The sequence below is a fragment of the Enhydra lutris genome, unplaced genomic scaffold, assembly GCF_002288905.1.
Source record: "Enhydra lutris kenyoni isolate GAN:26980312 unplaced genomic scaffold, ASM228890v2 scaffoldscaffold52, whole genome shotgun sequence".
Lineage (NCBI taxonomy): Eukaryota > Metazoa > Chordata > Mammalia > Carnivora > Mustelidae > Enhydra > Enhydra lutris.
Window position 1 is genome coordinate 2,020,521 of NW_019154136.1, and position 24,142 is coordinate 2,044,662.

The 24,142-nt window shown below is 42.8% G+C and overlaps 1 protein-coding gene across 1 annotated transcript in view; it reads right to left on the reverse strand.

Moving 5' to 3' along the window:
- LOC111157143 (BMX non-receptor tyrosine kinase) overlaps positions 1–24,142 on the reverse strand; it is a 44,939-nt gene that overhangs the window by 14,962 nt on the left and 5,835 nt on the right. The window contains exons 5-14 of the mRNA XM_022518400.1: positions 21,363–21,482; positions 18,326–18,390; positions 13,582–13,757; positions 13,252–13,257; positions 10,626–10,697; positions 9,933–9,986; positions 6,988–7,042; positions 5,756–5,835; positions 2,944–3,071; positions 716–790 (exon numbers count right to left, since the gene is read on the reverse strand). Of these exons, the coding sequence (XP_022374108.1) occupies positions 716–790; positions 2,944–3,071; positions 5,756–5,835; positions 6,988–7,042; positions 9,933–9,986; positions 10,626–10,697; positions 13,252–13,257; positions 13,582–13,757; positions 18,326–18,390; positions 21,363–21,482 (831 nt within the window). The remainder of the gene's footprint in view (positions 1–715; positions 791–2,943; positions 3,072–5,755; positions 5,836–6,987; positions 7,043–9,932; positions 9,987–10,625; positions 10,698–13,251; positions 13,258–13,581; positions 13,758–18,325; positions 18,391–21,362; positions 21,483–24,142) is intronic.

The window sequence follows — 24,142 nt, forward strand, 5'->3', positions numbered from 1 at the left end:
GCTTTGTTCTCCAATGAGTTCCATACGGACAACATGAAGAACAGCTAGGCTTTTCATTTTAAGCTGATCACTTCAATGTATCTTACTGACAATACTGTTCTTGAGGCAGCCATAGTTCTTGACAGAAGGCTTAGAACACTCTGCCACCCAGAGGCGTCTTGGAAATGCCTGGTGCCAAGATATGCGCAATGCTCTTAGCTTGGTAAAAAAAAAAAAAAAAAAAAAAACACTAGTATTTTCTTATAAAGCAGACTAAACTGTTATCTGGGTGGGTGTCTTGATCCTAAATACACACGGTTGAAAACAGGCTCCCCGAACAGGCACAGAGGCCCGGAAGGAGAAAGGACAGGCAATGGCGTTCTAGAGGCTGCCGACCAGGTCTAATAAGAAGACAAATTGGGTAGTCTTTTTGGTAAGGCTGAGGAGATGACAGAGTTAGGTCAGGAGGACAGAAAAGTTTGTTTATTTGTTTTTTATCTTAAAGAAAATGGACAAACATTATTGCTGAAGCCCTTAAGGCACACTCTGAATAGGGACCTCCTTCCGGTCTTCCTTCTTTTTATAAATGAATAAATAAATAATATAGTAATAATAATATAATAATATATTTAAAAAGTAAATATATATATTCTTTTTTGAAGTAAATAGAGATATATAACTTTTTAACCAGAAATGGTGGGAAATGGAGTTTAAGAGCCCAGGTGTGCATCCATACCACTTCCCAAGGACACGGAGGTGGGAACCTTGTTGGCCTTGGTCGACACAGGGTGGCGGAGTCGTGTGATCATGCCTGCAATGGAATCAGCACCATATCATCACATCATGTCACATCACACGACATCACACCGGGTCACACCCCTGCGCTCTCCAGTGTAGCCAGAAAAACACCAGGTTCAGGATGTCATGACGGAGAGAGGAGATCCATTCTGACCCCATTCACCCTGTAGCTGTATTGATTTGCTTGGCTTGACTAATGAGCTCAATGTAAAGCAAAAATGGAAAGAGTAGAACAAATTTATGTGACTTTTAAGAATCTGATCAAATTAGTTGCTCAATGGAATCTTTCATTTAAAAAAGTGTCCCATTTTTGTTCTTTTTATAGCCCTATATTTAAATACATATACACACGGCACATACATCTGGTTAAAAGAAAAACCCAAACTGTACAGAAGGGCACAAAATAAAAAGCCAACTGTTCGATTTTAAAAAATGGAACCTATTACTAAGTTGCATGAAGTGGTCATTTTTGTTGTTTACATCAAGTTATGATAAAGCTTGGTTAAAATTATCACAGTATGTATAGTGGTTGGAAAGAATTCATTTAAAAAATGCTTCTTGCCTAAACGTGTGATATTTTCCAAGTCCTGGGAACTGTCAAATGGGTCCTTTTTCTCTCCTTCCTTTTTCTATATATCGCTTTACTTTTTATACAAGTCGTCTCCCATGTTTCAAATCTCAAACTTTTAATCAGAAAAAAAAAATTAGCTCACTTCTCCAAAATACATGCATACAATGGCTACTGTATTAATACATTATGTGAATCATAAAATACACTCATAATAGAAAACTTAAGGAGATTTTGAGAAAAATCTAAAGAAAGATTTTAATGTTTTCTTCCTAAACCCTGTGGAGTTTCTTGGGCATTCTCTGGAATGGAATCATTCTACTCAGAAATTTGTGTCTATACAATACCTTTTGAGGGCACTTTAGAGGTGCTGGAGTTTAAAATATACAATTGAGAAAATCAGAACAAAGGAAAAACAGAAGTGAGGACCAAAATCAAAGCCAGGGAGTAAGGCTAGTTCCCCGATGTGCATGTAATCAGGTCAGGCAGACTCGAACAAATTTGATGCTGCGCCCACGGCTTATGTTTCCTTGCTGTTGGAAATCGATCCAGTCATCGTTCACAAGAGACACTTTTCGAGAAGAGGCATTAGAGGAGATTTCCTTTTTTTAATTTCTCATTTCTTTTTTTCTAAGCTTATTGAGATGTTATGGACATACGTAACTTTAGAGGTATGCAGCGTGATGACTTGACACGTCTGTAACGTGAAATGATCACCACACCAGGGAGTTCCCGCCTCCAATAGAAGGGATTTCTATATTCATTTTCACTGGTCGATTAGACAAAATCTAAAAAGAGTAATAGTACCCAGTGTTGGTGAGGATGAAGGAGATGGCCATTGGTGGGAGGGCACATCTCTAAAAAGCATTTGAAAATGTCTCCACTTTAAATCTTCTTAACTGTTATCTTAGAACTTCCACCTCTAGGGAATTTGGCTACAGAAACACCCATACAGAGCCATGGGCACAGGCCTGTGCACTGAAACATTGGTTATAATGTGAAAATACTGTATGCGATCCAGTCGCTATCAATACAGGGTTAGGTGAATAAATTATGGAGCAAATCTACAATAGAATTCTATGTAGCTCTTAAATAGACTATAAGCTATATGTATTTGCCTGGGAAGACCACTGATATATGTATATATATATATATAAAATATGTAACATATTTACATATGTAAATCATTAATACATATAATAAATAAATGTTAGCATCAGCATAGAAAAAAATTCCATCAGAACAGACAACAACTTGTCTGTGGAGGTCCTCTCTCACATGGTAAACATTTCTATAATGTGTGAATTTTGTGATCAACTTATTTCTAGGGCCAGAAAAAGACAACAAATATTTTTATAAAGAGAATCTCTACTTCTAAGTTGCTCAGCTTACGCTACTTCATTTTTCTGGCATCTTAGAGCCAGAAATGTTCCAGGAAATGTAGGCTAAAAATCATAGCAGGTATCTAGCTTGAAAACGTATTTATTCTTATTTTCATGGTTCCCAATAATATTAAGAATATTAGGAGGACTGGCTGTATCCCAGAAAATTGATATTTATTAACAAGGACCCATGAAAGAAAAACTGAAATAGATTACCTGCTGAATTGTGTTGATGGTAGTGGATAAGCTGAGGAATAGAATCAAAACAGTAGTTTTCTGCCAGGTACAATTTGTTCTCAGCATTTGTATGTACGTGGTAATGCTTGACAGTTCCTTTTTTATCACTAGTAAGGAAGAAAGAATGTTAGAGAGGTGTTTTTTTTTTTTTTAAAGAATTTTTTAATTTGGAAGAGACAGGGAGCAAGGGGAAGGGCAGAGGGAGAAGGAGAAAGTGAATTCTTAAGCAGACTCCCCACTGAGCGCAGAGCCCCACATGGGGCTCCATCCCAGGACCCTGAGATCACCACTGAGCCGAAATCAAGAGTCGGATGCTTAACCGACTGAGCCATCCAGGTGCCCCTAGAATGCTTTTAATTATCAACTGAAGCTTGATTCAACAATGGTTAAATGATAATTTAGAGGCATCCGCCAGTTTTGGAGAGGGAAGTCGGAGAGGCGTTCTCAGTCTTGCTCTCTGATATTTTTTCTATATATAGAAATTGCTATCTGATATATTTCTATTATCTGTGATGATTGGTAATTGCGGAAGAGGGTTCCCCTCTGAACTCAGTGTCACCTTTGTGTACATACAGAATGCATGTACAATAAAATTCCAACTTTCTGCATGGTTCCTCCCTTAGCCAGTCTAAAATAATGATGATTATTCTGAACACCAGTTCTCTTTAAGGATAATAATGAAGCTTAAAATGCCGGAGACAAAGGTGGTTAGGCTGTGGGTGACATGGGTGGGGATGTCCTTTAATTCCTCACACAAACTTGGACCTTTTCCACATAAGACACATTTCCCCCGTTGCGCTCATTTTGAAAGATAGTGGTGCATTGATGCGCATGATTTGGGCTAATCAGGAATAATATGCCGTCTTCAGTTTTAGAGTATGGCCTAGCAGACGAGAACTGGGCTTTCATCCACATCTTCTGCTTGCTAGCTAACCTCATTTGGTTGTTACAAAGATTGGATGTGATCTTGTACCTAGCAATTTGCACTAGGTTTGGCGCATAAGAAACTGTTGGCGCATAAGAAACTGTTGATAAATCCGTCGCGGTCATGCCAGCCTAGTTAAAACTGCAACTATAAACAGGGAAAGGGGCGTCTTCTTGTTGTAAATGGCTACTTTGTTCTTGGTTTCAGCATGAAATTCATTCAAGCCCGTTGATGGCGTTTCATCAAAGAAGGCTTCCTTAGTCATGAATGTGGATTATTTTCACTTGACTCATTATCTATTTGCTGTTTTTTCCTACCAGGCCATCCTCAAAAATAAACCTGGTGTCAAGGATCTTGACTGATACCAGGTTTGGCTGAAGCTGCCGGGCCAGAGGGTCACAGAGTCTTAACAGTCGATGAAACCAATCTCTGCCTCTGGTTCTTACTGGGTTGGCTTTGGCCAGCATCTAGGTGTGCAAACTGGTCCATGAGATGCACTGGGGACATAGCTTCCTGCATTGGAAAATTCTGGGTTGCTGCTTAGGGCACATCTTAGCCTCTCAAATTGGAGGTAGATAGTCCATAAAAAAATTCTTAAATAAAATAACCTTTTAATCACTCATTACGACCAAAAACCCTACAGGTGCCCAAGGTAGGGTCATGCCATCCAACCAGTAAGAGAAATATTGGAACCTCAGAGATCTCCTCTGTAGAATGGTGCCCATGAAAACACCTTTCTTATTTGCTTCACGGGGTGATTAGAAGGAACAAAAGAGCTAACAGCCAATGGGAAAGTGGCTTATAAAACTCTGGCAGAGGATCCTGATGTCGGTGACAGTGTCTTGCAGTTGGTGACTGGGGGTATCATATATGCGTGGGTGTTGGGGCGGAAGAGTAGCGCGCCTAGACTCGCTCCTTCACAATAATGACAATATCATAGTGATTGCTGTCCATGTATTAAGCGCTTACCCTGTGCCGAGCACTGCTGTGTCCACCATGTGAATTAACTCACTTCATCCGTACAGCATAATAGTTGTTGTTATTTTTCCTTTTCAGATGGGGAAGCCAAGGGTGCCTGGGTGGCTCAGTTGGTTAGGCGACTGCCTTCAGCTCGGGTCATGATCTCAGGGTCCTGGGATTGAGCCCCGCATCAGGCTCCTTGCTCAGCTGGAAGCGTGCTTCTCCCTCTGCCCCCACTCCCCACTCATGAGCGCTCTCTCTCTCTTTCTCAAAATTAAATAAATAAATAAAATCTTCAAATGGGGAAGTCAAGGCACAGAGGCTAAGAGACTTGCTCAGGGTCCTAAAGCCTTGAAATGGTAAAGTCAGGAGTTGGACCCTGAGGTGCAGCTTCAAGTCAGAGCTCTTTGCCACAAAAAGGGGACAACACCCCGGAAAGAAGCTATCTGGGGAACCCAGATACACTGATCCAACTTTCTACTAGCTCTACTCTTAATGGAGAGGCTGATGAAAAACCACACCCTGGGGTGGGTTTCTCGGCTCAGCAGGTGGGTCTGGCCAACGGTGGGCAGACTCCTTTGCTCTTTTTCTCTCTTTCTAGGCTTAGGGCCAAGTCAAAGGGGAACAGGCCAAGATTCCTTTAACAAGTGTTTAGTGAGGCGTGCTGTGCGCTGGGCACTCCGCCGCTGCCTGGGATGGGCATAAGAGGTTCCCCCAGAGAACGAGCTCTCAGAGTCGGGGCTGGGTGGGCCAGGCAACCATTGAATGGTCACATTCAATACAAATCCTCTGAGCCAAAACGCCAGAGTTTAAAGATGGTGTCTTATCCCCACACGTGACTAAATGGCCAGCGTATTCAAAGAACATACACAAAAGATAAAAGAAAGACACCCATGTCATACTTACTCTATGGCCTTGCTAAATAAGGACACCGTGTACATTCCCGCCTGGCGGGAATTTCTAACCATAAATGCACCTTCTTTTCCCTGGAAAGGATGGAAAGAGTGGAAGGAATGGAAAACATTTTCATTATTCTGGTAGGTGGTAGGGAAATGGATCTTTTCGATCAACCTTAAATGTCAATGACAGCCCAGGTCACCCAACAGCTGGCGCGGAAGGGGACCCACAGTTCAGCTTTCCTCCTTTTCTCGCTCAGTTCCTTGAGACACCTACCCCGCGCAATGGGACTCTCCCTCTCCACTTAGTTTCTAACCCTCTTCGATAATTTTGTCTGTATTTGTGCAAGCCTGATATTTTAGCCTTTCAGAAATAACACTTAAAAACCACCTATCCCCACAGATAGAATACCTTGGAAGGTATTAGAAAACCAAAGATGCATTTGTCAAAGTTCCATGCTCAACTTGTCTTTCTTAATGACTTGCGCTAACTCCAAGCAGACCCAGACTAGGAAGAGCAGACAGTAAGCTAGGAATGCGACAACGTGACAAGACACCGCGTTTGGTGATAACGTCATCACATTCCCACTAGTACCTCCTCAAAGAAACCCCTGGTGTGTTTTACTAGGAAGAACTTTAACACAGCATCAGTTTTGCAGGCGGAAAGAGTTTGCTTCTGTTCTTTCCGTGCCGATTTTGTGACAGAATCAGGTAGAGGCACTCCTGCTTACACCTGCTGGACTCTAGTTCCGGTGCTCCCGAGCAGGGACAGAGGTGACCTAGGCTGTCAATCAGGTCTCCATATTCCTGCCCTGGGCAGCCCCCTCCCACACCGAGTCCGGGCTGGGCCACCAGACCTGCTTTGGCTAATAGGGCATTCGCAGGCGTGACAAAAGCTGAAATTGCATCTGTGCTTGCAGTGAACCCTGGGGCTTGTCCGTGTCTACCCCGCCTCAGGATCACCAGGCTGTGAGGAAGCCTGCGTCAACCACACGGAGCAGAACCGTGGCACCCCGTGCCCAGAATGGTGAGAACTGCTGAATCTTGTTTCAAACCGCTCAATCTAGAAGTGGCTTATTACCCAGCATGAGCTGATGAAAAACAGAGGAGGTAGCCACAGGCGAAGGGCCCGGTAAGCCCCAGGACTATGAGCCCTTACCTGTAAACCCTCCGGTTTCTACAAGAAGCAAGGGCACTACCCTCTGGGCCCGAGAGAGATCCTTTAAAGACTGGACGACTTACCTTTTGTCTCAGTAACTGCTCCGACTGGGCCCTGGAGATGTTACCCGCAAACCAGCTACAACGGGAAAGAATCGTGAATTTGCGAGTTAATAATTTGTAACCGGATCCCTCATCACTCCGCTTTCCACTCCGTGCAATGAGGCATTGGCTTTGATCAGGGATTGCCCAACCTGACTGTACCCCCCCACCCCGGGGGCTTTTCAAAACTACGGGTTCCCGTGTCTCCACCACGCAAGTACCAGTCTGGGCTGGTGCCCGGGTGTCTGTTTCACACGGGCTGTCACTGAAGAGCCTCTGGGCTCTTTCGGGCCGGTCTGTGCATCCTATGTGTCCCTGATTCGAACGAGAGCCAGAGATGAGACCAAGGAATCCAGTGGGAAAGTGGGGTTGCCACAATGACAAGATGAAAGTTCATATCTTTCAGCCCTGTATTTTTCTTTTAATGATCTGATAGACGCACCCTTTATAGCACCTACTTTCAAAGCAAATGCTTTTCTAACAAATATTTTTTTATTTGTGGGATAGCAATAGATAAGCCTCTATGGTTATATTAAGCCAGTAACACAGCGACCTGAGAGATAGATGGTGTCGAACAGCCAGACATGACCTTGAAATATTACCTTCTTCACTAAGTGAGCCAAGAGCATCATATCTTACTATGTAGAGCTCAGCAGGCCCCAGACTTGTTTCTCATGTGAGATCAGCAATGTGCGCTGTCTTCTGGCTTTGGCCAGAATATCACGCTAGGGAAACGAACAGGGTGTGAGGTGGGGTAGAGCAGGGGTTCGGGGCCTCACAAGGACCCTCTGGCTAGAGGATAACACCTGAGGAGGAAAGAAGAACCTGAGGGTGAGGATGTATTAGGTGGGGCAGGGCGGGGCCGGGGCGGGGGATGGGGCTCGTCAGCTGGTGGGGATGCCCGTGGAGTGGAAGGGCCACCAGCCAGCTGGGAGGTTTGGATCCTAGACATAACTTCCTAATAAGTAGCTGTATGGCTCTGGACAAGCCACTTGGCCTTTTCTGACCTTGGAATTGCCCATTTGCAAAATGAGGATGAGGGTTGAATTTGATCAGTTTAAAAGTCTCTTCTAACTCTACCCTTATAGATATGCTATAATTAATACTTGAGGTAGGAACTGATCATTTTCTTTGGAGTCAGTATTTTAAGCTAATCACAGCTAATCAAAAGACTCCTCAGGGAATACGATCCAGGAAACATGCCTATGGGAGATAGAAGAAAGAGGTGATTGAGTATAAGGACAGAGGTCCAGAGAAGCAAAGTGGAATTGTGCATAAGCCTTGCCCCCCACCCACACACACACTCTGCTTGTGTCATAACTTTGCTGAGGCCTGGCTCTGTTTTAAAAAAGATTTCAGCATGTCACTGCCAGAGCAGCAGAAGCTTAAGCCTGGTCCTAAGGTATGATTTTCCATCTAAACTTCGGTGCGTCAGCCTTCAATAGAACATAGTAGAATTCCTCCTGAGGTTCTGCCCACCAAACAAATGCTTCAGTACCACTGACAGAGGAAGAAAGTGGGGGCACCGAGCACAGTGTGAGAGGCTGAGCCCTGGACCCTGCAGCCCTGTCCTCCTGATGGCCCTCCAGCATCTCTTGGACTTGGAAGAGGGCAGGTCTCTCCTGAGTGTTTCCCCAGGGCACACGTCTCATGCCCCTCTTGAATTTAGAAATGATGAGGGTAGAGACTGTCCATATGGTCAGATCTGGGCTTTCCAAATCAAAGAGACACTTCCAATTTATCGAAATCCTAAAGACTGGCATCCACAATTAGGGGTTCACTCCCCTGGGTTTAAATCTTTCTCATCTGTCAAAGTACTGTTATCTTTGGATAATTTGGGTGCGGGTATTTCTCAGTCATTTATGTCTTCGTTTGAATTATTCCATCAGAGGCTTTCCTGAGGGTAGATGTTGGGAAGGAAGGTAGGGATCAGTGGGAGCTAGAAGGTGGTGAGAAGGCTATGGTGTGTGGGTGGGGTGGGGCCTACAGCAGGTGTTCCCTAACGTGGCACGAAAGCCAAGGGCTACGCTGGGTTAGAGGTAAGACGAAGAGTCGAAACAGTGACGTGTGCATTATAAAACCTCTCACTGTACCTAGAGCCAATATCTCAGTGAACACAGTCATAGAAAAACAGAACTGTGAAGATGTATAATCCTGATGGTCAAGTGAGTTGGCTACCGTTTGGTAGCAGGTGTCTGGGAGACACAGTCTGCCCTGCCACTCCCGTGTCTCCTTAATGCCAACTTTAAATAAAGTCCCGGAGACTTATTTGTCCCTATTTGTAGAAGGATACAGTCTTAGATTTTGGAAAGGACCTTAAACGCCCCTTAGGCCAACCTGTCTCAGTATCCTCACCAGTCCAGATCACACCTGATGTCCAAGTATAATATTTAATAGTGTGCTCTTTTTCTCTTTCTAAAATGTCCTAATCTGGATGTTAAATGATAAGGTCGCCCTGGGAATAGGACTCTCTCAACATAAATGCAGTCACGTTCCAGTCTCAGTTGCGCTCCCTTGTTACCGTATCATAAACAACTTCATAGACAGGACTAATAAATGCTAATAAGAGCCTTCAAACGTCACCCTGGCCAGAGACCTCCAGGGCAGAAAAACTCGGCAGAAATGTCATATACTGCATCTATGAAAACAAAGTCAAGTGAAGGGGACACCAGGTATATGATAAATCCAGTGAATATGTACAGGCAATTTAGAGAATCCAGACTGAGGAAAATCATTTCCCTTAATAACAACCCAGCTCATTCTCACCCATCATCCAGATAAGTGGCCCAGAACCTCACATGAGTTTACCCAAGTAAATACAGGCCTCCTGAGCAAGTTTGAGGTATATGCTCTAATTCCTTTGGAGAAGAATGGAATAGAAACATCTATGTTAGGTTTAGAGGAGCACAGAGGACTTTCAAACTCACTCATAGTCATCCAGGTTTTCCTCTCCTTCAGATGAACTTGACTCGGGGAACCCCCTTAAGAAGAGAGGGAAGGACATGAATGCCCAAAACCAAAACAAAACACAACAAAAAATCCCCCCACCATCTAGCAGTGCAACATTGAATCCCACCCAGCTTCCCTCTTTGCACTTGGGAAGGTATCTGCCAAGTGAAGAGAGAACCACTCAAAAGTTGAGTTCATGCCCAGTTTAATGAGGAAATGGCTCTTTGCTGCAGGAGGCCACCAGGAACATGGATTTACCTGACTCTTTTGGAAGAGTGGGCTCATGAAATAGACAAATGCCTTCAGAAGCAGCTGGAGTAGGAGGTTAAAAAAAATTGGGGTTTTGTATAGAGCAATTCTTAGAGAAGAGTTACTTGGCTTTGGGTGGTTTTCCTCCTGCTAGCGTGGCCCCCCGGTATACTCTTGCTCATGCTAACACTAGCGTATATCACGAACGATGGACAGCATTTATCAAGGTGAGGAGAACTGTAACCCACGGATCATCGAGTCGGACCAACGGAAGGGTTCAGAGAGGCAAACTGCCTGAATTTTTTGGTTCATCTTTACCTTAAACATGAAGTCTGGTTGCAAAAATGATTGCAAATGTAGTTAGTTTTCCTGCAAATGGAAGCAAATCCTACACGTAAAGGAATGATCTGCCTTTGATTTACCATGACATCTTGGAGGTGCTGTGATCTGCAACCGTCCTTTCCCTTTGGTGGCCAGATGCAAAATCTTCACTGCTGTGACAAAAGATACATGTTGTAAATTCACGTTTATTTATAAATGTCAAAACAGAAAAATAGTTTTGTTAGATATCTTTGAGCTTCCTTGAACATTGGGACTGTCACCTTTCACTTGGGTTGGGAATTTAAGCTAATGAGTCCTTTTCACATTTTCGTCCTTGCAGGGACCCAATAACCAGAGGTAGCTGGACAGTGCTTCCTAAGCAAAAAAGAGCCGTGACTAGAAAAGATCATCTGGACGGGGTTTGCCTTGATTTTCTTGTCGCTATGCAGGCATTTGGTCACTCAGATATTTTAACATGTTATTTTCCTCTTGGCTGTTATAATTGCAATGATAAGTCTGAAAATGCTGTTTTGCTTTGAAGGTAGGACCTATTTCCTGCTCGCCTTCCTATCTCAGGCTGTTTCTCAAAACCACCCTTCGTAGCAACAAGCTTCCTTAACAAGGAAATGCTTCTCTGGCTCCATTTCCTCAACGCTGAGAAGGAGCCATCTCTTCCTTCCAAAGAGCCTTGCTCACTAGCATGTTTTTTGTTGTTGTTGTTGTTGTTGTTTTTTACTTCATCTCTTCATAAGAAAACTCTTCTTTTAAAAGGTGAAGCAATTTTCACTTTTATGTTGCTTTTAAGAACACACAGAGAGGGACCCCTGGGTGGCTCAGTTGGTTGAGCGGCTGCCTTCGGCTCAGGTCATGATCCCAGGGTCCTGGGATCGAGTCCCGCATCGGGCTCTCTGCTCAGCGGGGAGCCTGCTTCTCCCTCTGCCTCTGCCTGCCTCTCGGCCTACTTGTGATCTCTCTCTCTCTCTCTCTGAAAAATAAAATCTTAAAAAAAAAAAAAAAGAACACACAGAGAATGTCCATCCATGGTGCATCTCTGAGGTTTATCCATATGATGGAACACTATACAGACACTCAAAATAATCGGGGAGCTTACACAACAGTGTGAGTGTCCCTAACACCTCTCAACTCAATTTTTAACATACTTAAAAATTACTAAGAGGGCAAAATGCAGGTTATGTGTAACCACCATTCAATATTTTTTCATATTAAAACTTAAATGTCACTTCATGTATTTAGATGGGAAAAAATGCCCAAGATGTGAAGTGAAGAGAGAGAGTGGCACAGAAAAATCTGATTTTTTAATTCTCTACACACGGTAACATGTGCATAGAAAATTACCTAGGAGAAGGTACCCTGGATATTCTGCAATATTTGAATACTTTAATGGAAAAAATTAAAAAGCAGCTCAAGTGAGGGCAGTTGAAAGTATTATCTACTTATGCGAGCTGAGACTCATGATGGCATTTATAAAATTCAATCCACAAGACCTTTAAATCATCATCATCTTTTACTCACTGATGTAATGTTACTCAGGCTAAGAAGTGATTCATTGATTCTTTGTACAGATGATTAGGTTTCTCAAGTTCTAGGAAAAAATCCAAGGTCGGGACTGAATCTCGGGTACAAAACCTAAGGGGGTGTCAGAAAAACTCAGTAACGTGTTGATGAAACTTTTTAAAGATAAAAAATTAATGAAAAAATCTGTGATGAAAAAAATGTCAACAATTTCAATAAAGATAGGATCTAGCCATCCAGGCATTGGTGGCTGTACAACCCCCTCCCCACCGCCCCGTGAATTAATAATGCTGACTACTTATTTGAATACTGATCAGTTTCACCACACATTTCCCTCAATGGATCCCTGGGGCTTCCAGTAGGGAGGGGGCCTTGAACAAAGCTGACATGACACCCACTCTCCTAGGATCTGTGTCTATCGATGGTCTCCTTCCACAAGAAGACTGGATTGCGGGCAAATAAATAGGACATGTCACCTCAGGCGCTAGGTATAGATTAATACACTTGGACTCTAGCTCCACTTTGAAATGAAAAGCACCGCAATTTGTTATGCCGAAAGCAACAGCAAGAATACACCTACATTCTTTCAAGTTCCGTGTGGCCCTGTGTCTGTGTCATCGGTACAGTGAGGCATTTGCTTTGGGTGGATGATGAGGATGGAAAGAATTAAAAAAAAAAATAAGGGCATGAGGGAGAAAACAAAGAAAGGAGATGCCTGGGAGCCAAGGGATGTTCTACATTATTGGGAAAGACAGACCCCGGTGCCCTGCAGGGAGGCTAATGACTGGGTGAGGGGATGTCAGACAGTGAAGAACGTGATGGGGAGGAAGGCTGGGGCAAGAGGGAAGGACAGTCACTTGACCCTTTTTCTATTGTCATCTTGCGATTCAATCCAATCTTTAGTGAACATCAAGTATGGAGCCTTCAAGGTAATTTTCAGTCTGGCTTTAGGTAGCAACTTTTGGCTTAAGGGTATGTGCTATGGTGAGTGCTGCGAAGTGTGTAAGCCTGACGATTCACAGACCTGTACCCCTGGGGCAAATAATACACTATATGTTAATAAACATAATTGATTAAAAAAAAGTGAGAAGACTTATGTCAGGAAAGGTGAAGGTGTCCATCCTGAGAAGGCAGCCAAGGCCTCGCTGGGAGGGTTACTTGTCATTTGTAAGCACAGGACAAAAGTAAGCCCACCCTGAACTACCTCATGTAAAGGGTATGTTTTAAAGCTTCCAAGATCGGGCATGTAGGGTTATTTGGAGGAAAGGAGAAGAGAAAGAGGAGGGAATAAAATGTGCAAGTATCGTTTAGATCATAAATCAGATCATCTAGATGGGAGGTCCATGCCTTTTGGTCCCAGCGGGGCACCTGCTTGGCCAGACTTCAGGCTCAAGCACTGAGCCTTTTCGGAAAGGGTGGCCCTTCTCAACTAAGGCCCGTGTGGACAGCTTTGAGGCTGACGTCCAAGGCTGTGGGTAATTCTAGCCTACATGCTGGGGAGCCCAATTAGGAGCTGAAGTTTACCTTTTCAGTTTCCTTACTTTCCACCAGTCAGGGCAATCTTCTCTTGGAGTACACTGCGCGTTGACAGTCAGCTGAGAGCCGTAGTTTTTCTTGGAGTCACTGTCATACTGGGCCGTGGTGATACTTGAGGATGGTTCATTCATTCTGAAAACAGGAACTGCTCGAGGAATCTTCAGCTTTGGAGGAGAAGAGATTTTAATATATCACAGTGAGACACAGATTCAGGCACTGGGAACTAACAAGCCAAGTACATTAGCTCTTAGGAAGGAAGGAAGGAAGGAAAAGGAAAGGAAAGGAAAGGAAGACAAGGGCAACAAGGGCAGTACTAAGTATCGGCAAAGATCTGGAGCAACTGGAGCTCTCATACTGGGCTGGTTGCAGTACGGAGCGTATAAGCACATTGAAAAGCAGTTTGCAGAATCTACTGAGGTCAACTGTGCACATACCCGACGATCCAGAAAGTCTATACGCGCGTCCAGCAGTGAAATCAAATGACACATATAAGAATGTTCATAGCACAATTCCATTCGATAAAAACCGGAAATGACCTAAATGTCCATTTAAAGGGGAAGATAATAAACTTATTTGATATTAAACATAAGGCGCTACCCTTCTGGTCCTGAAGATAGAGGAAGGGGCCAGAAAGCAAAGAACATAGGTGGCCCCTAGAAGCTGGAAAAGGCAAGGCGATAGATTTTTTCCCTTCTCAAGCCTCCAGAAGGAATGCAGCTGTGTGGACCCATTTTATGTTAAGACTTCTGACCTTCAGAATTTCAAGAAAATAAATTTGTGTTGCTTTAAGTCACTCAATTTTGGTAATTTGTTACAGTAGCAATAAAATGAACATAGGGGTATATTCACACAGTGGAATCCTCTACAGCAGTGAGAGTAAACTATAACCACACACTAAAGTGTCAGTCAGTCTCACAGAAAGACAGATAATACACGACAATGATGTGCTTTATGATCCCATTTACGTAAAGGTCAAAACCAAGCACGTGAGCTATGATGTTGTAAGTCAGGCTAGTGAGTACTCTCAGTGGGATGTAGTGAAAGGAACACAATGGTACTCCTGGGGTTCTGCGATGTTCTGTTCCTTGATTTGAGTGAGAGTTATACAGATGTGTTCGGTTTGTGAAAAGTCGTCAAGCTGAACACTTCGGGCATGTATGCTTGTCCAAGTGCATGTTGTATCTCAATTAAAAATTCATGTAAAAAGATGTAAGGTCTGCATTTAATTTTTCATATTCGTATTTTTACTTCTTTGCAGGGATCGACATCCCAGTGCTGGACACTGCTATTTATGAGCTATGTGGTGTTCCATCCAGAGATAAATGCTCCAGAAAGTTCCCTAAACGGAAATCTGAACAGAAGGGCTAGAAAGTGGATTTTTAATTTCCTCCACTCTGCAAAGTAAGTCCTCTACAGAATGTTCTAGTAGAAACAAAGGTAAACACATTTTTCATGATACTCTCGCTGATCCTTGATCCCTTAGGGCAGCTTACAATCAAAACAGACTTACAAATTCTTGGTCGTTGATTTGCATGATTGATAATTGTCAGCAAATTTCCCAAAGAACTCCTTGCCAGAGATTAGATGCAATAGTTTCTGGCTCCTAAATTATCCTCTGTTCTTAGATTTGTTTAAAACAAATTTTACTGGACTATGATTTGCATACCATGAAAATTCCCTTCATCAGTGTAGAATTCAGAGAATTTTGGTAAAATTGTCCAGATGGACAAACCATCACCACAATCCAGATGGAGCACATTGCCATCACTCGTGTAAGGCCCTTGTGACTGTGAATAGTCACCTGTTCCCATCCTGGCCCTGGGCAACCTCTAGTCAACACTTTGTTCCTGTAAATTTGCTTATTCTGGTATATGTCTGCTCTTAGGTGTTTTATAAAGCCATAATTTTCAAGCTTCAGGACTGGAGCATGGAGCCAAACCAAAATAGCAATGTTGCTGATAACAAAACCTCAAACCTGAACAACTGTATTAGTTTCCTTGGGTTGCCATAACAAGTCAGTACACATTCAGTGGATTGAAACAACAGAGATTTGTTCTCTCACTGTTCCGGAGGCCCCAAGTCCAAAATCAGGGCTTCACTATGACTGTGCTCCCTGTGAAAGCTCTGTGGGAGAATATTCGTTGGCCACTTCCAACTTCCGGTGGTTCTAGCATTCTTTGACTTATGGCAGCATGACTCGAATCTCCTGCATAGGTGTTTATTTATTTATGTATTTAAATTTTAGGTTTAGTTAACATACAGTACAATATTGGCTTCGGGAGAAGAATTCAGTGATCCATCAGTGACATACAACACCCAGGGCTCATCACAAGAAGTTGCTCTCCTTGGTACCCATCACCCATCTAGCCCATCCCCCTGCCCACCTCCCTTCATCAACCCCTTAGTTCTCTATCATTAAGAGTCTCTTACGGCCTGTTTCCCTCTCTCCCTTCCCCCATCTTTGCCATATGTTCATCTGTTTTCTTTCTTAAATTCCACATGAGTGAGAGCATACGGTATTTGTCTTTCTCTGACTTATTTTCCTTAGCTTTATACTCTCTAGCTCCATCCACATCACCGTGAATGGCAAAATTTCATTCTTTTTGTTGGCTGAATAATATTCCATTGTATAGATATAGCACCTCTTCTTTATCCATTCATCAGTGAGGGACATTTTGGCGCTCTCCGTAGTTTGGATATTGTTGGTAATGCTGTTATAAACGTCGGGGTGAATGTATCCCTTTGAATTAGTATTTCTGTATCCTTTGGGTAAATACCTAATAGTGCGATCGCTGGGTCACAGGGTAGTTCTGTTTTCAACTTTCTGGGGAACCTCCATCCTATTTTCCAGAGTAGCTGCACCAGCTTGCATTCCCCCTAACAGTGTAGGAGGGTTACTCTTCCTCTGCATCTTTGCCAACCCCTGTTTTTTCTTGTGTTGTTAAATTTAGCCATTCTGACAGATGTGAGGTGATATCTAATGGTGGTTTTGACTTGTGTTTCCCTGATGACGAGTGATGTTGAACATCTTTTCATGTGTCTGTTGGCCATCTGGATGTCTTCTTCAAAAAAGTGTCTATTCATGTCATCTGCCCATTTCTTAACTGGATTATTTGTTTTCTGATCTGCCTAGGTCTTTAAATGGCCTTCTTCTCTGTGTATCTCCCTGTGTCCTCTCCTCTTCTTATAAGGATACATCCTTAGCAAGTATGATCTCACCTTAGTCCTTAATTAATTACATCTGCAAAAACCTGTTTCCAAATAAGGTCACATTCTGAGGTTCTGGGTGAACATGAAATTTAGGAGATACAATTTAACCTCCTCTAATGGATTTCCTTTTGTCCTTCATGTTGTTTCATAAAGATTATGTGGCTTTTACTTAGAAAGAGAGGTGTGTATGTGTGTGTGTGTGTGTGTGTGTGTGTGTGTGTGTGTGATTGTGTGCAGCTGAAAATAAGTACCCAAGACACCATAGAGCTATTGGATGGGTAGAGACCCTCCTTTACTTCTGGGAGAGCTTCTAGAGCATCACCGGGAGGCCATTTTATGTGTCCCCTGGCATTTGAGGAGGCTGACCTCTGCCTCGGAAGCCTAAAAGCAGGAGGTTATGGCTACACACCTGAAAGCAGAGCAAAAACAGAGCAGCAGCCTGTATTGCAAGAGTGAGTCACATACAGTTGTACCAACCAGAGCAGTCAGTTTTGTCTGTTGTACTGTAGGCCAACTCCACCCTTGGGAGAGGGTTCTGGGAGCCATCTTGAAAGGAACTCTGCCCAAGATGGGTGAATTGACCCAGCAGAAATGTGAAGACTAGAAACTCAAGAGCTAAGGGTCAAGACCACCACTCCTTCATAAAACTCCATTTGGATCTACACTTTCATGGGGAACCCACAAAGTTTCCCATAAGCTAGAGTCAGCATTAGAAAACTGTCTCACCCAGAAGCCACCCCTGCCAAAATCATGACACAGTCTGCCGCAAATGACTGTTCATTAGACCCCCTCTTCCTGGGCCCCAACCATGAAAGAATCAGAAATCTCAGCTTCTCCATGGCTCTCTCCCCAAAGCAGGCAGCCAGCTAGCTGATGCACACCTGAGCTATGTGAAGGGGAGAAGCTGTAACTTGGAATGACGTTTGGAGGTATATGTTTATAACATTGGATAGGACAATTTAGAGGTTCTTCTCATGACTACTGGTAATTGGGACATTTTGTTTCATCTAAGAGCAGCTGGAAAACTATGGAATCTCCCTAAGATTCCGTTCAGGGACAGAGAAGAAAGCCCACCAAGTGGCTTTGAAGGGATAACGGAGGGAAGGAATTAGGTTATTTTCTGCTTGTGCCCTATGAAGTCCCATCCCTCATCAGGATACCCACATGAGGCAGTCTTGGCCATGCAGCTGCTGGGGGAGGAATGACAGCTAATAACACCTGCCTGTCCTGTGTGATGCCATCATAAGGACGTCTCCCACACGCACCCATTTTTTTGGTGACTATTTATGTGCTTACAGGTTAGAAAAGGCCCAGTTATTAAGTACAACAATATAAAATGGTAAAAGGATTCACTATTTGAACTTGGCATTCAATGCTGCCATTGCTATCCGTGATAGCTCACCTCTGTCCTCTCTTTGCTCAGCAGTCCCAGTGCAGGCCATATTTTCTAGTCTTGAATCTGGCAACTCATGGTTTATTTAATATGTCCTGACTATGCAAAAAATTTTTAATATTAACTTACCACTCTGTCTGGGAAGATGGGAACTCTGTGTTTCTCTTCATGGGTTGTAACGTGCAGATCAGCATCTGAAAAGCAAAATCAAATAATATCAGAAGGAACTTTTAAACAAAACAAAGCAGATGTTAGGAATCAAAAGGATGAACTAGCTTATGTGATCATTGCTTCAGATGACTTGAATTTAGACACAGCACTTGGAGTGATTTTGTTGTTTTCCTGCGTAACACCCAACTCAAACACCACTGCTCCCGCCTTGGTTATCAATATCCTCCCCAAATGGATAAAAACATTCAAGTTCCTCTAAATCCTGTAAACTATTAATTTATACCACATTTCCACCTTGTGTTTGAAATGCAGGTATCTAATCTCGTTGGGTAGTACCTATGACGCCAGGTGTCAAGAATCCATGTCTGATTCCTCTTTGATTGACTCATACGAGATGCTTATAAGTAGTTGATTTATTTTTTTTAAGATTTTATTTATTTATTTGAGAGAGAGAGAGGGAGAGTGCATAAGAAGTGGCGGGGACTGGTCAGAGAGAGAAGCAGACTCCTTGATGAGCAAAGAGTCCAACCCAGGGCTGGATCCCGGGACTCCAGGGTCATGACCTGAGCCTAAGGCAGATGCTTAACCAACTGAGCCACCCAGGTATCCCCAGGTAGCTGATTTATAAGTGAACAAACCTGTCTCCGGCTTTTTTCCATTTTTTTTTAAATTTTTAATTTTTTATTAACATATAATGTATTATTAGCCCCAGGGGTACAGGTCTGTGAATCGCCAGGTTTACACACTTCACAGCAATCACCATAGCACATACCTTCCTCAATGTCCATAACCCAACCACCCTCTCTTTTTTTCCATTTCTTATGACAGTTGCTGGTTTCTCTTTCTGCTTCCATGTGTAGATAGATGCCCAGGCTATGGGTGTAAAGCCATTAGGTGCCTTATAATTAGAGCGGCCATATAACTTACTAACCAGCCCAGAACATTTCTTACAGGGAAAGGTAAGCTTTTAATAATTATGTCCAGTCACCAGCTGCAGAATGAGACTGCTCCCAACGAACTGGGGGGTATGGTAAATTTACTTGTAAGCCACGCACGTACCCTGGAAAAGGAATGGTCCAGGGCGTTTTGGAGACTGAAGGAAGCAAGAACTCGCAACTATTTCCTTCCTAGTAATGTACCCTTGGGCCACCCTGTAACCCAGCAGAGGAGTAAGTTATACTCGGCTAGCTAAACGGTATCATAGCTGCTCACGGGCCCACGGCAGCTCCAAATTCTGTAATTTTCTTCAGAGGCTGGCAAAGAACCTGTCGCACCCAGAACATATGGCAGATGCCATCCAGACCGAGCCTAGGATGAAAATCCCAAGGAAGTGCTCTCTCTGGCCTTTTCTCCTGCTTCTTCCCAGGGAGTTAGGGTCAGAGCTAGAATCTGGCCTGCTGGGTAATGGTACCAGATCACTGACAGAATAATTGGGAGAAAGAATTAATGCTGTAAGGAAACATTATTCCTCAGCCCCTTAAGTGGAGGGAGGAATCCATATACAGTAATTTCTGTATAGTTCATCAAATCACAATAATTCCTAAATATAAAGGGCAATGTGATATATTTAAGATTAATAAATATTTGTTGTGTAGTCTAATTAAGATAGAAAACACCATGAACATTTATTCATTGATTTTTGTTGTCAAATTACTAGTAATACCATTAATGAGACTGTCAGGTGTCAATGCTCTACTGGAGTAAACCTGAATCATAGCTCATGTCCTTGTGTCTTTTAGAATTCATAAAGAGGTATCATACCGTTGACCTTATTCAGTTCATTAAAGTTGTGATCCAAGCATATTTTGTTCAAGCTGGTAAAACTGTTACCAGAATAATTTCTCCTTTTTAATTTATTCACAACTTACTGTTGTTACACAGTGATAAACTTCTAAAATTTATAAGACTGCCTCATGGGGCACCTGGGTGGCTCAGTCAGTTGTGTCTGACTCCTAGTTTCAGCTCAGGTCCTGATCGAAGGGTTTCGAGATCGTGGGATCGAGCCCCATCTCGGGCTCCATGTTCAGTGTGGAGTCTGCTTGTCCTTTTCCCTCTCCTGACATTTAAATAAGCATCTTAAAGAACAGAAGATGATTTCTGCTGGGAATTCCTTGGGGAGGGACATGACCCAAGGGAATGAAGTAATAGGGAGACCTCTTTTTACTCAATAAAAGCATGAACTATATAAAGCTTATATAATAATAAACAATATTTAAATAATAAAAGAAATAAAATCTTTTTAAAAATCTTAAAAAAGTAAAAAAGACCACCTCATGTAAATATCCTAGAGATGGGACGGGACCCTATAGGGCGTAAGCAGAAAACGACCTAATTCCTTCCCTCCCTTAGCCCTTTAAAGCCACTTGGTGGGCCTTCCTTTCTGTTCCCAGATAAAATCTCAGGCAGATTTTCTTAGGAATATAACTCTGGGTAGAATCTGATTGCCCTTAAAGCAGATCCTTCACTACCTTCCGTGGTGTTATTACGAAATCAGTAAACATGCCCAGAATTGTAAAACTTGATCGTCCATCAGTTTGGTATTTATAGTGATTCAAAGTGTTACTTAAATTTTATCCCTTGACGTATTGTTAAAAAGAACATTGGTCTTTTTAGTTTATTATTTTAGGCTATGAACCATGGTGATATGTTCACCATATTCTACCCACTGGGAGTTTATCTTAAACCAGAAAGAATTATGGGAGGAAATAAACAGCTCCTTGCTCAATTCATGATTCCAACTAAAAAAAATTTCTCATGAAATGAAAGAACAGCAAATGTTAATATTGTTATCATTTCAATGAACATGACTCAGTTGACCCTGGAATAGACTTCATCTGCCCAATAGCATTTTTTGAGGCTGGGTTTACATGATGTCAACCAATGTGGCACATCTTGTTTTCCCAAGCTGGTGAGCTGTTCTGGAATTTGGCAGGTTTGCCTCACGGGGCCCTGTCCTCCCAGGGTCCCACCCACTGTGGGGGGGGGGTCACCTTACATGCTTCCCAGAGGGTACATCCTGGGGCTGCTTTGCAACTCTGTTGGCAACACAGGAACTTTCCGTCCACGAAGAACCCACTATGGTACTTGATCAGCAAGTGAGGGTTGCCCCTTATCTCTGGGGAACAGGCAGGAAGAAAATACAGCATGAGCAAATGTTGGCCCAAGAGAAGAAACACATTCAGTAAGGGCTGTTATCACAGAACAATGAAAACCTTATTTTGCCAGCAACCAGGGTAAGAGCAAATGGCTCCCCAAGGATATAAGTCTTTCACTCCAAAGTTCATAAGCCAAAAATTTGCTTAAAAGTCTACCCAGGTATAGAGTGAGAACAACACATGAGAATTTCTATCAGTCTTACAAAAAAAAAAAAAAAACCAACAGCAACACTAGAAAGTGTATATGCAGATTAACTTGGTGATCTAGGGTTTTAGAAATACATCTGTAAAGGAAACAAGTGGGTTAGGGCACATGGGGTTCAAGGGGCTGAAGGATAGGCCTAGATCTCAGCAAGAAGAGAAGGTTCTAATGAACATGTGCTTCCCTCGGCTCCTCATTTTGTAATATTTTAAAGGCACAGATGAGTTTCAAGGATAGTACAATGAATGTCGGTTACCCTTCACCCAGACTCACCAATTTTTAACTGTTTACCATATTTGCTTTTCTCTTTCTCTCTGTACATACATACTATTACTATTAAAATTTTTGAAATTATTACTACATTTTGTTAACCATTTGAAAGTAAGTTGCGGATATCATGACCTAAATAACATCACCGATAAATATATCAGCATTTAACTTCTGTTACTAGGGACAGTCTGTTACATAACCATTAAACAGTTATCAAATTCAAGAACTTTGACACTGATACAACACTACTGTTGAATATTTTATAGTCAAAATTTTCCCAACTGTTCCAGTAATATACCCTTTATAATCATTCACTGTTTCTGATTGGGGATCCAATCCAGAATCACAATGGTTTCTCTTGATCTGGAACTGTCTGGAAACAATAGTTTCCCTTGATCTGGAACTGTCCCTCATCTCTGCTTTGTCTCTTGTGACTTTGACTTGTTTACACTAAGGAATGGAGCGTTTGTGTGGCTACTTTTCTAAGAATAGGTGCATATTTTAAAAAATAATGAGAACAGGGCAATGTTTAATCTAAAGAAATGAAATTCTTTTTTTTTTTTCAAATATGCTGTTATTTTTTAAAGATTTATTCAGGCACTTTAGAGAGGCAGGGCATGGGTGGGGCAGAGGGAGAGGGAGAGAGAATCACAAGCAGACTCTGCCAAGTACGGAGCCTGATATAGAGCTCGATCCCATGACTCTGAGACCACGACCTGAGCCAAAACCAAGAGTCAGACACTCAACCAACTGTGCTACCCAGGTGTCCCCAAAGAAATGAAGTTCTAATACTGGAGTAGAATACTGTTTCTACACCAGATGAGCATCTCTCAAAACACAGCAGAGAAACCTACAAGCTCTTTTTTTTTTAATTTTATTTATTTATTTGACAGACAGAGATCACAAGTAGTCGGAGAGGCAAGCAGAGAGAGAGGAGGAAGCAGGCTCCCTGCCAAGCAGAGAGCCCCAGGACTCTGAGATCATGACCTGAGCCGAGGGCAGAGGCTTAACCCACTGAGCCACCCAGGTGCCCCAACCAACAAGATCTTAGTAGAGAACAGTTCAAGGAGAGTCTCTAGGTGGGGAGGGCTGATTCTATGTGTGACTTCAATTCTTTTCCTCTTGATTTTATATTCATTTTAAACCTTCCTTATTTTAATCCCAGGAGAGTTCTGTTCCTCCTTTCCAACCCCGATTCAAGGAAGTGTTTGGAATACTAAGTGCTTTTCTGGGTCATCGGATCATTTCCAAACCATAATGTATGTAAAGCAGCCAGCTCTGTGTTTGGCTCAGAGCACATGTTCAACGAACAGTGGGCTTTCAGTGTTATCGTTCCCTTAGGTTAGCTCAGCTCAGCCTAGCTGAAAGCACTGGTATTAAAAAAAAAAAACCTTCATAAATATTAATGGGAACTTAAGGGAAATTATTGCAGAAATCCCAAAAAGCCAAAGGAGTTAAAATTATAAAACGCTAGTTTCTGACTAGGAACTGGTGGTCATTGACCACCATTGACCATTGACCAAATGGTCATTGAGATTCCTTGGGCACGACACTTGCCTTCCAGCTCTCCAAGCTCCTGCTTCCCGCATGCCAGGATTCCTGTTATTTCCTACTACATCGATTTTGTTTCCTGGATAACTATTTCTTTTCCAATCAAGTCCAGAAGTCCACATGGCGACACTCCAGCCATTTAATCATGACAATAAGAGGACCCGAGGTGCAGAGAGGTGGTCTAACTTGCTCAAGTTCATAAACCTCTAGTAAGCAGCATATCTGAGACTCAGCCCCAAGATTCTTCTATTATAATCCAATGACCAGATGCCAGCTTCCCTGTAGCATCCCCTTCGGTTTTCATCTTTGGAAAGAAGGACACGCTTTTTCCGCATCTGCTCAGCTGAATTCAGAACCACGGTGGCTGACACGCCCCAGTCCCCACTCAGTCAGCCCAAAACTCCTGGGTATAGGTCACCTTCTGCAAAATGCCTTGTCTCCGATGCCACCTGAGTTTATAATGCCCAAACTAACTAGCAGACAAAAAGATTTCACAGGGGAGAGGATTTCTGTGAGGAAACTTCTTTGTTTTCCTGGGGAGGTGGGTTGGTTGACCGGCCGGACGGCTGATGCCATCCTCTTCTCTTGTTTCCTTCA